The following is a 12749-nucleotide window of genomic DNA, read 5'->3' on the forward strand; positions in this document are numbered from 1 at the left end:
TATACTGCAAATGTTTTCACAAATTTACCGAGTTCTCTCTTTTCAAAGATAAGTAATAAAAAACTCATTGGATGGAGAACTAAATATATGAAAAATGAGCAATGAAAAATCAGCCCTTGATCCCCACTGACCGAAAATTAGGACATGTAGAAAACAAAACACTTGGGCGATATTAACCGCTGTTATTGTTATAAAATGTTTAGCATTATACCTGAAATTGAAGCTTCTATAGGATATATGACTATTGTCATACAATTTGCTTAAAGCTATATTTGTTATTATATTTTCCTTTTATGGTAAATTATGTATATATGGTAAAGAAAATATCAGGAGAGAAGAAATAAAGTAGTTCCAATAATGCCAGTGAAAATAAAACATTGTCAGAAGTGGGATTTGAACCCACGCCTCCATTCGGAGACCAGAACACCCATGTGTATGGAAGAGTGCAACTCTTGAGTCTGGCGCCTTAGACCGCTCGGCCATCCTGACAACTGCTTGCAAGAGTGTGGATGACTCCAGAACAATACCGGGAAGCTACCACTTTCTTCCTACATATACTGCAAACTTTTTCACAAACTTACCGAGTTTTCTCTTTTCAAAGATAAGTAATAAAAAGCTCATTAGATGGAGAATTAAATATATGAAAAATGAGCAATGAAAAATCAGCCCTTGATCCCCACTGACCTTAAATTAGGACATGTAGAAAACAAAACACTTGGGCGATATTAACCGCTGTTATTGTTATAAAATGTTTAGCATTATACCTGAAATTGAAGCTTCTATAGGATATATGACTATTGTCATACAATTTGCTTAAAGCTATATTTGTTATTATATTTTCCTTTTATGGTAAATTATGTATATATGGTAAAGAAAATATCAGGAGAGAAGAAATAAAGTAGTTCCAATAATGCCAGTGAAAATAAAACATTGTCAGAAGTGGGATTTGAACCCACGCCTCCATTCGGAGACCAGAACACCCATGTGTATGGAAGAGTGCAACTCTTGAGTCTGGCGCCTTAGACCGCTCGGCCATCCTGACAACTGCTTACACAGTGGTGAATGACACCAGAACAATACTGCGCAGCTATCGTCATCTTTCTATATATACTGCAAACTTTTTCACAAACTTACCAAGTACTCTCTTTTCAAAGATAAGTAATAAAAAGTTAATTGGGTGGAGAATAAAATATATTAAATATATAAAAAATTAGCAACTATACCTAAGAAATGTGCACAGTGAGACAGCAGTGATTCTAGGAGACAAACCGAATACAGTTTAAATTACTAGCTGACATTTTTAGCAATTAGGATTTTCCTGCCACTGACAGCTTTTCTCCCCTTGTATTTAGAAATAAAATGTATAATGTGTAGATTCCTCCTGACCTCATATATGCTTTACCTGCTGGGCAGCCTAATTGGCACATGAGACCGCGTGGCCTAATGGATAAGGCGTCTGACTTCGGATCAGAAGATTGAGGGTTCGAGTCCCTTCGTGGTCGTGGCGTGATTGTTTTGAGTTAAAATGAAAGTAGCCTCACTGTCTTTTTCTTGGAGGCATTTTTTATTTTTCTCTTAACTACTGGTAACTGGGAAGTTAATGTGGCTGCTTCCATGGCATACACATTGTGGGTTTTTCTTACATGTATGTCACTTATTTTAATTTGCAAACACCAATATATGCATTCATTTAACACAGAAAACTAAAGAAAAATAGGATTTGAGAAAAGTGACAAATATACTCAAGTAGCAGTACATCCTATATTTTGATCTCTTTTAGAACCGCGCTCGACTACAGGGCAGGCCTACATAAGCACATGACCGCGTGGCCTAATGGATAAGGCGTCTGACTTCGGATCAGAAGATTGAGGGTTCGAGTCCCTTCGTGGTCGCTGTGTAATATTTTTGAGTTCAAACGGATGGAGTCTCAGTGTCATGCTTTTTTGGAGGCAATTTTTTTACTTTTTATATTAAGACTTTAAACGATAGTGAAGACATCTTAACAATAAGCTAAACATAATACGTATACATGTGAGCAAGACGTTGACTGCTTCCACAGATTACATTTGTTTCTTTAGTGTACAGAGCTAAAAAAATGTATGATTTGGGAAAAGTGATAAATATACTACAAAGGGATTCTGCCATCTAAAAACATCCCTATCCAGACTGAAATGGAAAATAAATAAGACAACTGAATGAGGTCTTGCAATAAAGAAATAACCACAATGTTGCACAATGGGCTCAAGTCTATATAGTTACAGGAAAAAGTATGTCAACCCTTTGCAATTACTTGGATTTCTGTATATATTGGTCATGAAATTTGATCTCATCTTCAACTAAGTCACAACAATGGATAAACACAGTCTCCTTAATACTCAATTATATGTTTTCACATCTTTATTGAACACACCGAGTAAACATTTACAGTGTAAACATTCACAGCAATTCACAGAGGATCGCCTCAACCAGCCCATCATCCCCACAACCTGCAAAAACAGGACTGTCCTGTGGAAAACAAGACACAAGGCATATATGCACCACTGAAGTTATATATAATATTGATTGCATTGGTGTAACTAACCCTTGTTCCTGTCTCCTCATTCTTTTTAACCGGCACAGGAAACAGGAGGGTAGTGGGGTCACATTACGTCATGTGACCCTGCGGTGAAACCAAGGCTGCTCGCACAGTGTGTGAGCAGCCCAAGAGAAAGCTCTAGGAGTGGTGAGAGATAAGCGGGGGATGGTTGGGATGTATGCATATGTGTTTGTATATATGTATGTATACGAGCATGGATGCGTGTGTGAGAGCAAGGATGTGTACTTGTGTGTGTGTATGTATAAGCATGGATGTGTACATGTGTGTGTGTGGACATGGATATGTACATGTGTGTGTACTTATGTGTGCGCATAAATGTGTACATTTGTGTGAGCATGGATGTGTAATTGGGTGTTAGAATGTATCTATAAGTGGGGTGAGATGGAGTGTGTTAGTATGAGTAAGTTTGTGTAATTGTGTTTACATATGTTCTATGTTGGAAGGGGGCAAGGGGAAAAGGAGGCACAGACACGCTGATAAGTTGGGGGGCCCCAGGGCAATTTTGGCATCAGGGTCCCATGGTTTGTAGTTATGCCCCTGAATGATTGTTATTCCCAAAGCTGAATATTCATTAGCATCTGTGACCGTTTTTATACATTTTCCACAATGCTGTATTTGTTTCTATATCTTTCTTTTATGGTGAAGTATGTATATAAAGTAAAAAAAAATAACAGGGAAAAAGCAATAAAGCAATTCTAATAATGGGAGTTTTAAAGAAAAAAAAAAAAGAAAATCAAAATATTGTCAGAAGTGGGATTTGAACCCACGCCTCCATTCGGAGACCAGAACACCCATGTTTATGGAAGAGAGCAACTCTTGAGTCTGGCGCCTTAGACCGCTCGGCCATCCTGACAACTGAGCCTCTAGGTATGAATGACTCCAGAACAACCTACATGTACTGCAAACCTGTTCACAAACACTCTGTGTTAGAGAAATATATGAAAAATGAACGACTGTACCTGGGAGAGAGTGTGTAAAAGACAAATGCATGAACAGCATATCTCCTATGTCTCCATGTTTACCATCTAAAATCACCCCCCACACACTTATACGAAAGCTCAGAAGGTGTGAGTGTTATTATAGCATTTTAAATGTATAAATACAATTTTTAATGTAAGAAAATGTGGTTTGCCAGATTGTTTTTATAAAACACATTGTTGCTCTTATCTCATTCAGTTACATATAAATAACTCTCAATAGGCTACAAAGTCCAACAAAAAAGGTCTTTCTAAAGCTGAAGCCCTTCCCCCCTCCTAGCAACTCCGAAAACAAAAGCTTCTCTCATTGGTCATTTGAAATGTAAAGAGCAATGCAAACTAAAAGCAGGTAAGAAAAAAACTATAGAGGTACGCCCTTATGCATATGTGAAAAGAAAAATCTCAATATGCATAGCGCAGAGAAAAAAGAAGAGGAGGAGATGTGATAGAAACATTTAAATATCTAAAGGCATTTAACAAAGTACAGGAGGGAAGTTTATTTCCAAAGTTAGAACAAGTGGCCATAATCTAAAACTAGGGGGTCAGAGGTTTCAATGTAATGTAAGGAAGTTTTACTTTTCTGAAAGGGTGGTAGATAAATGGACCAGCCTCCCATCAGAAGTGGTAGAGGCTAAATCATTAAGAGCATGTATAGATACATGGTATAGGTATAAAGATTTAAATTACTGATTAGGATTTTCCTGCCACTGACAGTTTTTCTTCCTTTACGTTGATAAATAAAATATATTATTTGTAGATTCCTCTTGAATTTGACCAGAAAAAGATTCTGATATATTTGCTTCAACCACTGGGCATAGATTTCTAAACACATGACCGCGTGGCCTAATGGATAAGGCGTCTGACTTCGGATCAGAAGATTGAGGGTTCGAGTCCCTTCGTGGTCGCTTTGGAATTGTTTTAGTTTATTTAACTCCTTCATCACAATGCACTGTTTTTGATTGGTTTAAGTTATTTAACCCCTTCATCCATTGTCCTTAAGTGAGTTTCTTGTGGTTGTTTCTGAAACACATTTTTTTCTTTTTTTAATTTAAGATTTTAAACCCTAGCAAAGACATCATAAAAAATTAAGGTGGCTGCTTCCACAGCATACACATGGTGATATTTAATGTATATCACTTCTTTTAATTTGTAAACACCATTACATGTGTTTATTTTAAGAAAAAAAAAAAACTGTGAAAGGTGACAAATATAATTCATATTTCTAAAGCAATAGTATATCCTGTATAGTATAGTAGTTTACATAGCCATAGTAAGTGGGGATTTGTTTGTATTTATTAAGACTATTGGTGGGTGAGTAGTTATAGTTAGTTTATGTTTTGTCTATAGCTTTTATAAACACAAACAAAACAAAAACAAATAATAATAATTTTAAAAAGTGTGTTTAGCTATATAGTATGTAAGTTAATTAAATTAAGTATGGTGGGCTTTTTTATTTATTATAATTATTTATTGGATGAGCAATTACATGGGTGATAGGTTCTTGCACAAGGAAACCACGGGAATGACATTCCCCCATTCTGCATGTATATTACTTAATTAATGGGGTATTACTGAACTCGGGGGATTTTACTGAATGCAAATTGTCAGGTTTTATTGTAAGTGGACATATACATTAAGAAAAAAAAATGGGAAAAAATGCATATTTTTTTACCACCAACTGAAGATGATTTTGTGGAAAGAGATGTTTAAAACAGTAGTTCAGTGAGGTGTATTTAGATTTAATTGTCCTACCCCCCGAAAGTCATCTGTGGCTCATAATAGAATCATTTAACTTCAATCATTGTGCAATGTGTGGTAGTGATGAACTTTTCTGTTTATGATGTCATACAGCAGTTTAAGCTAAAATAAGTTATTGTTTCTGTTCCCCAGTTCATCGGACTGGTCCTGTCCTTCTGTTTGTCTTGAGCCATTACAAAGTGTGAAAACGGAGGCCAAACTGCCATTTAAGGTTTGGTATACATTAAGCTATATTTAGCAAAGTTAAGCAGAATTACTACATTTTTGTTGGGGTATATAAGCTTCTGTTGTAATATAATTAGGTCTGGTGATTACTGGAAATGAAGAATACAATTACTGAAACACAAGCTGTTGTAACAAGCTGTTTTTAATATTGCATGGAATCTTTTTTTATTAGAAGCTTTAGAAGACCCTTCATACCCCACTACTCTTTATTTATTTGAAGCCTTACACACTGCCAAACGTGGAAGACCCTTCAAAAGTTCCAATGATTTACAGCCTCTGCTCATCAGCTGGTATCCTCAATCTTCTCCTGAATGGAATATTTTAGAGCTTGAATCACCACCATAATTGACTTGTTTCTCAGTTATACTCCTGTCGATTCTTTATGTTATATAAATGTGTTTTACCCACTAACTCATGTGTATGTACTTTATTCATTGGGTTCTATGACTACTACTTACTCAGTAACCGTGTGGCACACCAAGCAAACTCCCAGTCACCAAGAGGGCCAAATACTTACCAACAGTGGCCCTGTGACAGAGGACTGGGTTCGGCAGTGCGTAGTATTGGTGAACTTCTAAAGAAGAAAAGGTAACTATGCTTCCGAAAAAAATTCCAATGCAAAGACTGTTATCTGCACTTAGCGCAATACCTTTCCGATAACCTTAGGAACCACAAAAGGTACTTTACTCCTCTAGCCCTTGTTGCTGTTTTGCGTGAACTTCGTTCCATATTTGTTATCTTTGTAATGTAACAAGTACAGACCTACTTTACTTTCATGAACCTTTTATAAATAAGGAAAATAACATCAAGCTTCAAATGGGTGCAATAAATAAGAAAAAGCCACAAGGTGGCACCATGTGCTCAATTCTATACATTGGCAGAGTTCTTGGTAGGAGACCGCAGATGAAGTCAATGCTGTCCAAAAAAGAAATTGCTGAACATCCGAAGTACGCAAGAGACCCTCGATGTCCAACAGCAGTCCAACTACTGGTATAATATTCTGTGGAAAGAACATTTGAGTTGTTTGAAAGGAACACACAGTGCTATGTGGAGAAAGTTGCAGCGTACGTTGTTTGCGCATGCTCAAGAAAGATGTGTTCCACCAAAGATATCTCCTGGAAGGCAACTAGCTAGGGGGTTGGGCAAAGGGGCAGATGTATTTGGAGTTCTTTAGTAGTCACAAAAATGTAAAAGAAACACGCAGCTATCATATTGATTAAAGTGGATACAGTAGCTTGAGTGTCCCTTTAAACATTCCAATACATTAATGGAATGACAGATCTGCTAAGGTTTCTTTAACTAGAGCAACTTTAAAATGATGACGTCAACAACACTGGTCACCTACCAGCTGAATAAACTGTGTATCCTTCTGGGTCTGTAGAGGTGGGACCACAGATCTACTGTATGTGGAATGTAACGGGGGTAGAGTTTGCAATGGAAAATTAAAAACTGCCTTCACTGTGTGGTATTTCACAGAGAGGAGGAAGGAACTGGGAGGGGTACCAAGGATGGTTTGGAGTGGCAGTAATGGAGGAACTACTACGTATTAACAGACAATGTACATTGACTTTTAAAGATAATAAAATAACCAATAAAGCATGTATCCACGTGTTTATCAATACTCAAATATACACAGGTTCCCTTTACCCGCAGCAGTCACACATTTTTTCAGAGCAGGCTCTTATGTGTCAAAATAAACATAAAACGTAATCGGGCGCTGACATTGGACGAGACGCCTGGCTCACAATCTCCATTCCAGTTCATTCCAAAGGTATTCGATGGGGTTGAGGTCAGGGCTCTGTGCGGCAGGTCAAGTTCTTTTACCCCAAACTCCAATCATGTCTTTATGGCCGTTGCTTTGTACTCTGGGGCGCAGTCATGCCAGAATAGAAAAGGGCCTTCCCCAAACTGTCCCCACAAAGGTGTCCAAAATGTCATGATATGCTAAAAGGGACATACCAACCACATATCGTAATGGCCAGGTGTCCCAATACTTTTGTCCAGAGTGTCTTACACACACAGTATTAATTACCCCTCATATAACATATTTCACCTGAAGCAAAGTAAATACTATCTACTTTGTTTGGAACAAACGTTTGTTTTGACTGCCGCTCTGCCATCAGCCCCCACTCCCCGTGACTAGGGATGGTTACGCCTCTCAGTATAGCCGCTGTATGTAATTGGTCACTTTATTGTGTTTGCATCTTCAGTAATCGGCTATTTCCGTCTGGCTCTCGAAGTCCTCAGACTGTTTCCGGCAGGGAGGAGAGCCGCTTGGTTGGCACAGCTTCGCTGCTATCATGGCGTCCCCCTCGCAGAGATTACAGACCAAGCCTGCTATCACTTGCCTAAAGAGCATCCTCCATATCTACACCTTCATCTTCTGGGTCAGTGCGCTGGGCTGCAGCCGCGGGTTACACCCGGAGTTGGGTTTATTCTGGGGCAATTATTGGGTGCTTTAGTCCTTTGTTTGGTGCGAGACGGGGCGGAGTTTGTGTCATGCATACATGTATAACTTTTGGTTTTTAGGAAAAAACATTATTTTGCTCATTTTGTAGATAAAGGCTTATATAAAGAGATTCACTCCCTTTCTTGCATATGATGGAAATAACTACAGTAGGGTGTGGGGTGTAAGGGTGAGTGTGGCCGGAGGCCAGCTGTGGGGTATAAGGGTGAGTGTGGCCGGAGGCCAGCTGTGGGGTATAAGGGTGAGTGTGGCCGGGGGCCAGCTGTGGTGTATAAGGGTGAGTGTGGCCGGAGGCCAGCTGTGGGGTATAAGGGTGAGTGTGGACGGAGGCCAGCTGTGGGGTATAAGGGTGAGTGTGGCCGGGGGCCAGCTGTGGTTTATAAGGGTGAGTGTGGCCGGGGGCCAGCTGTGGGGTATAAGGGTGAGCGTGGCCGGGGGCCAGCTGTGGGGTATAAGGGTGAGCGTGGCCGGGGGGCAATTGTGGGGTGTAAGGGTCGATGTTTTGCCCGGGGGCGTAAGTGTGGATGTGGCTGGGGGGGCAGATGTGGAACTCGGTTTAGGGATAATCTCTGCCGGTTCCTGTTGTGACTTTTCCTTTGTGCCGCTCGTTTGCTTTTAATTAGCGGGGCTCGTGATGGATGTGGTTTTGGGAAGTGTCTCCAACTAAAAGAGTTTATAGAGTAGACTGGGGGCTTTATTATAACTTTCCAGATGTGACGTTGAAACAATAACAGCGGTTTTAGTATTGTAGGGAAATAAACCCCCGTAGATGAATCAATTTATCCCTTTCCTTTGAAAGTTTATTCATATTAAAGCACAAACATTCAAGAAGTCTTTCAATATCTACGGCAGCAACCTATCGGTGCCTGATTCTGTGACAACCGGCAAATCCTTCACTGAGTGTTACATTCTCTGGGTCTGTGGAACGCCGTCTTTCAGGGTCTGATGATTGGATGTAATGTGGTTGGGGGGAGGTAGTGGAAGTGGTTGGTACTTTGCATCTTCTCCATACAGTAAACTGGGATGAATACAGTAAGAACGAGCTCTCGGCAGGACTTACCCAGAACACCAAGTTTTTGTACTGTAGTGTTTTTAGTACACCTAATGTGTTATTTTTGTTGTTGTCGGAACTTTGTTTTGTACACCCGCCATATAAACACCGCAAACTCCTGGCAAGTGTGGCATCCCTTATCTGCAGGTCGCATTTTTTTTCTATACCTTTTATGTTGACTGTCCCATTTAGTGCTGTCCTGGATTCAGACGCTCTCAACAAAACCTCACGTACCCTACAACAGCTATAACAAAAATGCTATGATTTTATGATGACAAAAACTGTGTGATTATCTTTATATGGACTTCTGACCAGGGTTTTTTTCTGGCATAAAAAGTATTTCAATAAGTATTAAACGCCCTCTTTCTCCTCTTTTTCTGCCCTTCCCTGGATGTGTGCAGGTCGGTAAGTATTGCACGGTTTGGTGTACTTGTGTTGCTTTCATTATCAGAACGGTGGAGGCTCTCCCTGTCTCATCACTTTGTGATTGGGGTGTTTGGGGTGTAATAAACCTTTTGGATCACTTTGAAATCTTGTTTTGCTTTGAAAATTGCCCTAAACACACATTAAATTGATAAGGGAGCTAAGAATGAAGTCTTGACACAAAAGCCTGTCTCTGATCCCGGCATCGTTAATTAGAATTGTAGACTGCTGCCTTATCGTAATTTAAGTGAAAACACAATATGGTGAAATCTGTAGTATTTAAAATCGTTTAATATGCTTTTAAGATCGCAAAATGTGTTTCCGTTCCAACTCCTGATTCGATGATCCTCTGTCGCTGGTTTCCTTAGTAAGATTTTTATATGGCTTTTGCCGCCTTGTAACATCAGATCACAGGTGTCGTCCTGCTCACCGTCGGCGTCTGGGGAAAAGTCAGCCTGGATATATATTTCTCGCTGCTGAACGAGAGCGGCACCAAGGTTCCCTATATCCTAATTGGAACTGGCGCTGTCATCGTGCTCCTGGGATCCTTTGGCTGCTTCGCCACGTGCCGTGGGAGCCCATGGATGCTGAAAATGGTAAGGATTTGACTCTCGATGCTCTGTGGGGCTTTGCAATGTCTCCGTCTAACAGAAAATATCCTTTATATGGCTAAACTTTAGAAAGGTGGCTTTTACTCCTAACACTGTCATTATGTCTATTTTTTATATGGCTTTTACAGGGCCTTGGTGATATAGATAAGTAATCTAAAGCTCTGTATAGTTTAGTCCTCCCAGCACAAGTAGCATTATTCCATGGGAGGTACCGTTGTCTTTACTCCTCACGTCCAGGAGACCAGCTTATTTTTTTGGCTGATTGTGTAGAATTGGGATACTGACGCTAATAACTGTTTTTTGCCTTTAGTATGCCATGTTCCTTTCCGTTATCTTCTTGGTCGAGCTCATAGCAGCGTTTGTGGGTTTACTCTTCAGACATGAGGTGAGTTTTCTTTATTTTGCGTCTGATTACAGGCCACAGATCCGTTTTAACTTTTTTTCTGTAGCCATTTTTATTGGGAATTTGATTAACGTCACGTTTTCATTTTTTTTCTTAATCCTGCCAGAATAAGTTCTCTTTGGGAATGTTGAAAATGAGCAATGATAAATCATTATATTTTGCTACAGTTTGCGTAAATTATTTGCAGTCTCACTGTGTATATAATTCTGATTATTTTCTATTTTCTTTGATACCAGTGTTTTTATTTTTACCATCGCAGATAAAGAACAGTTTTGAATCTGGCTACATGAACGCCCTCAAAGAGTACAATTCCACCGGTGATGCCAAGAGTCAGGCTGTGGATACCATTCAGAGGACTGTGAGTAGAGTTATCCAACATTAAATGCGATAAAATGACCCGGGGCAAACTCTTATATAGTACTAATGAAACCAAATAAAACGTTCTGATTATCTTATTCATTTTCTCTCTGTCTCTTGATATGTTGTCATCACATTTTACTTTTCTTTTAAATCTGTCACGCTACATGTGCTTTTAAATACTTGGTTACCTTCTATGCCACGTGGTATGCGTTATTAATTCTGCATGATTTTAAACCCCTACTTGATTCTTGTGTGCAGTTGCAGTGTTGTGGAGTTAAGTCCTATACTGACTGGGGTAACACCTCATTCTACAAAGCCAACGGTATCCCCATGAGTTGCTGCAGTCTGCCAGGGAAGTGCACAGAAGAGGACATGAAGGACTTGGTTAAAGCCAAAGATAAAGTGTTTTCACATGTAAGTTTGGCTTCCCCCCACCCAGCATTTCATTAATCACAGCAGAGGTATGAAACTCCTTGAAGCCTCAGTTCTCACTTAGGTGTTGCCTAACTAACATGTAATTGATAGAGAAGGGTTGGCCAGTGTAGGCTCAGTTCAGCTGATCTAAGAATATCCCGTTCCCTTAAAGGACACTAATGGGACATTGTGATTGACGCTCTTCAGGACTAGAGCTGAACTTCAGAGCAGTTTATATATTTATTATCTTTTATTTATATAGCGCCAACAGTTCACGCAGCGCTTAATACAATACATATATTCAAAGGGTATGACAAGAGGGGAATTGACAGACTAAGACAAACCGATACATTAGGTGGAGAGAGCCCTGCTTACAATCTTGAGGGAATGGGGTGACAAACATAAGGCACAGAGAAAGGTGAGAGGTAGTGTGGTGGTTGTGGCAAACCTGGAGGCTGTGTTAAGCATGTTTTAGTGCTGAGGGTCGGATGCGATGTGATTTCCAGTCAATCAGCAGAATAATTGATATTATGAACTAAAAATGGTCACCTGCTAAATGTTGGCTCACAAGTTTGGCCTTGAAATGGTTAAATATTTAAATTCTAATCTTTTTTGTTGTTGCTTTGTGTAGGGTTGTATTTCTTTGGTAACAACAGTAATGGAGTCCCGAATGGGCATAGTAGCTGGAACTTCCTTTGGAATATCCTGTTTCCAGGTATGCCTTTCTTCTATAAATCTGTTTACTTGTGGTGTACAATATGATTTTATGTACATATTAAAAAAAACAAAATGTGCAGTTTAAGTTGAATATAGAAGTAGGCATATATAAACAGTCCCCCCCCTCTCCATCACTTTTTAATGTAGTTTTTTGCTTGTCCATGTCATGAACTCAAACCAATATCCCCAGAGACCCGTTTGTGGCAGAAAATGCAATCGTAATTTAAGTAATTGTGTAATGAGTGACGGTGCTGGAGTTCTCTGTTGGTGATGTCATACTGCAGTTTAAGCTAAAATAAGTCATTGTTTCTGCTCCGCAGCTTATAGGAATGCTCCTGTCCTACTGCTTGTCCCGAGCCATTACAAACAACCAGTACGAGATGATGTAAATGCAGATTGTTAAGGTACACAATACATGTATAAAAATTTGAAAAAAATTGCTTTGTTGCATTATCTTGTGATCAATCATTTACTGGAACTCAATCTGTTCTAACGCACTGTTTTTAATAGTGCTTTATGGTTTCATTGTAGGGAATCTTTGTTTATTTGAAGCCTTAGACACTTCCCATTGTAGAGACCCTTCATACCTCATGTCCACATCTGACTGCGGATGAATCCAACACTAAGAGAGAAGCGGCGATTGACAACCTTGTGTTCTGATATCCTTAATCCTCTGCTGTACGGGATACTCTGAGCTGGAAATATTTCCTCCTTGCTCAACTTGGTGTGATACATTTTTTTTATTTT

The 12749-nt window shown here is 39.4% G+C and overlaps 1 protein-coding gene and 6 non-coding genes across 7 annotated transcripts; 4 read left to right on the forward strand and 3 right to left on the reverse strand.

Annotated features, from left to right (window-relative positions):
- Positions 1 to 378: 378 nt before the first annotated feature.
- TRNAL-CAA (transfer RNA leucine (anticodon CAA)) lies at positions 379 to 489 on the reverse strand. The gene is made up of 2 exons: positions 452 to 489; positions 379 to 424 (listed from the first exon to the last, which is right to left on the reverse strand). It is a non-coding gene; the product is annotated as a tRNA-Leu (tRNA).
- Positions 490 to 931: 442 nt separating this feature from the next.
- Positions 932 to 1042, reverse strand: TRNAL-CAA (transfer RNA leucine (anticodon CAA)). The gene is made up of 2 exons: positions 1005 to 1042; positions 932 to 977 (listed from the first exon to the last, which is right to left on the reverse strand). It is a non-coding gene; the product is annotated as a tRNA-Leu (tRNA).
- Positions 1043 to 1429: 387 nt separating this feature from the next.
- On the forward strand, positions 1430 to 1502 carry TRNAR-UCG (transfer RNA arginine (anticodon UCG)). Its single transcript has one exon. It is a non-coding gene; the product is annotated as a tRNA-Arg (tRNA).
- A 317-nt stretch (positions 1503 to 1819) lies between these two features.
- Positions 1820 to 1892, forward strand: TRNAR-UCG (transfer RNA arginine (anticodon UCG)). The gene has a single exon. It is a non-coding gene; the product is annotated as a tRNA-Arg (tRNA).
- A 1446-nt stretch (positions 1893 to 3338) lies between these two features.
- Positions 3339 to 3449, reverse strand: TRNAL-CAA (transfer RNA leucine (anticodon CAA)). The gene is made up of 2 exons: positions 3412 to 3449; positions 3339 to 3384 (listed from the first exon to the last, which is right to left on the reverse strand). It is a non-coding gene; the product is annotated as a tRNA-Leu (tRNA).
- A 956-nt stretch (positions 3450 to 4405) lies between these two features.
- Positions 4406 to 4478, forward strand: TRNAR-UCG (transfer RNA arginine (anticodon UCG)). Its single transcript has one exon. It is a non-coding gene; the product is annotated as a tRNA-Arg (tRNA).
- Positions 4479 to 7817: 3339 nt separating this feature from the next.
- Positions 7818 to 12708, forward strand: TSPAN6 (tetraspanin 6). Its single transcript, XM_053473767.1, has 8 exons — positions 7818 to 7943; positions 9905 to 10093; positions 10419 to 10493; positions 10771 to 10869; positions 11130 to 11285; positions 11917 to 12000; positions 12323 to 12406; positions 12534 to 12708. Exons 1-7 carry the CDS (start codon positions 7857 to 7859, stop codon positions 12389 to 12391), a joined length of 759 nt encoding a protein of 252 aa, XP_053329742.1. The 5' UTR covers positions 7818 to 7856; the 3' UTR covers positions 12392 to 12406; positions 12534 to 12708.
- Positions 12709 to 12749: the final 41 nt, after the last annotated feature.

Source organism: Spea bombifrons, chromosome 8 (genome assembly GCF_027358695.1).
Source record: "Spea bombifrons isolate aSpeBom1 chromosome 8, aSpeBom1.2.pri, whole genome shotgun sequence".
Classification (NCBI taxonomy): Eukaryota; Metazoa; Chordata; class Amphibia; order Anura; family Pelobatidae; genus Spea; species Spea bombifrons.

What these genes read in the sequence shown, in the direction of transcription:
- TSPAN6 (XM_053473767.1), top strand. Translation starts at nt 7,857, where the DNA reads ATGGCGTCCCCCTCGCAGAGATTACAGACCAAGCCTGCTATCACTTGC. An exon ending in TCTACACCTTCATCTTCTGG is followed by an intron (nt 7,944 to 9,904) that starts GTCAGTGCGCTG and finishes TTGTAACATCAG; the next exon opens with ATCACAGGTGTCGTCCTGCT. An exon ending in GTTTACTCTTCAGACATGAG is followed by an intron (nt 10,494 to 10,770) that starts GTGAGTTTTCTT and finishes TTACCATCGCAG; the next exon opens with ATAAAGAACAGTTTTGAATC.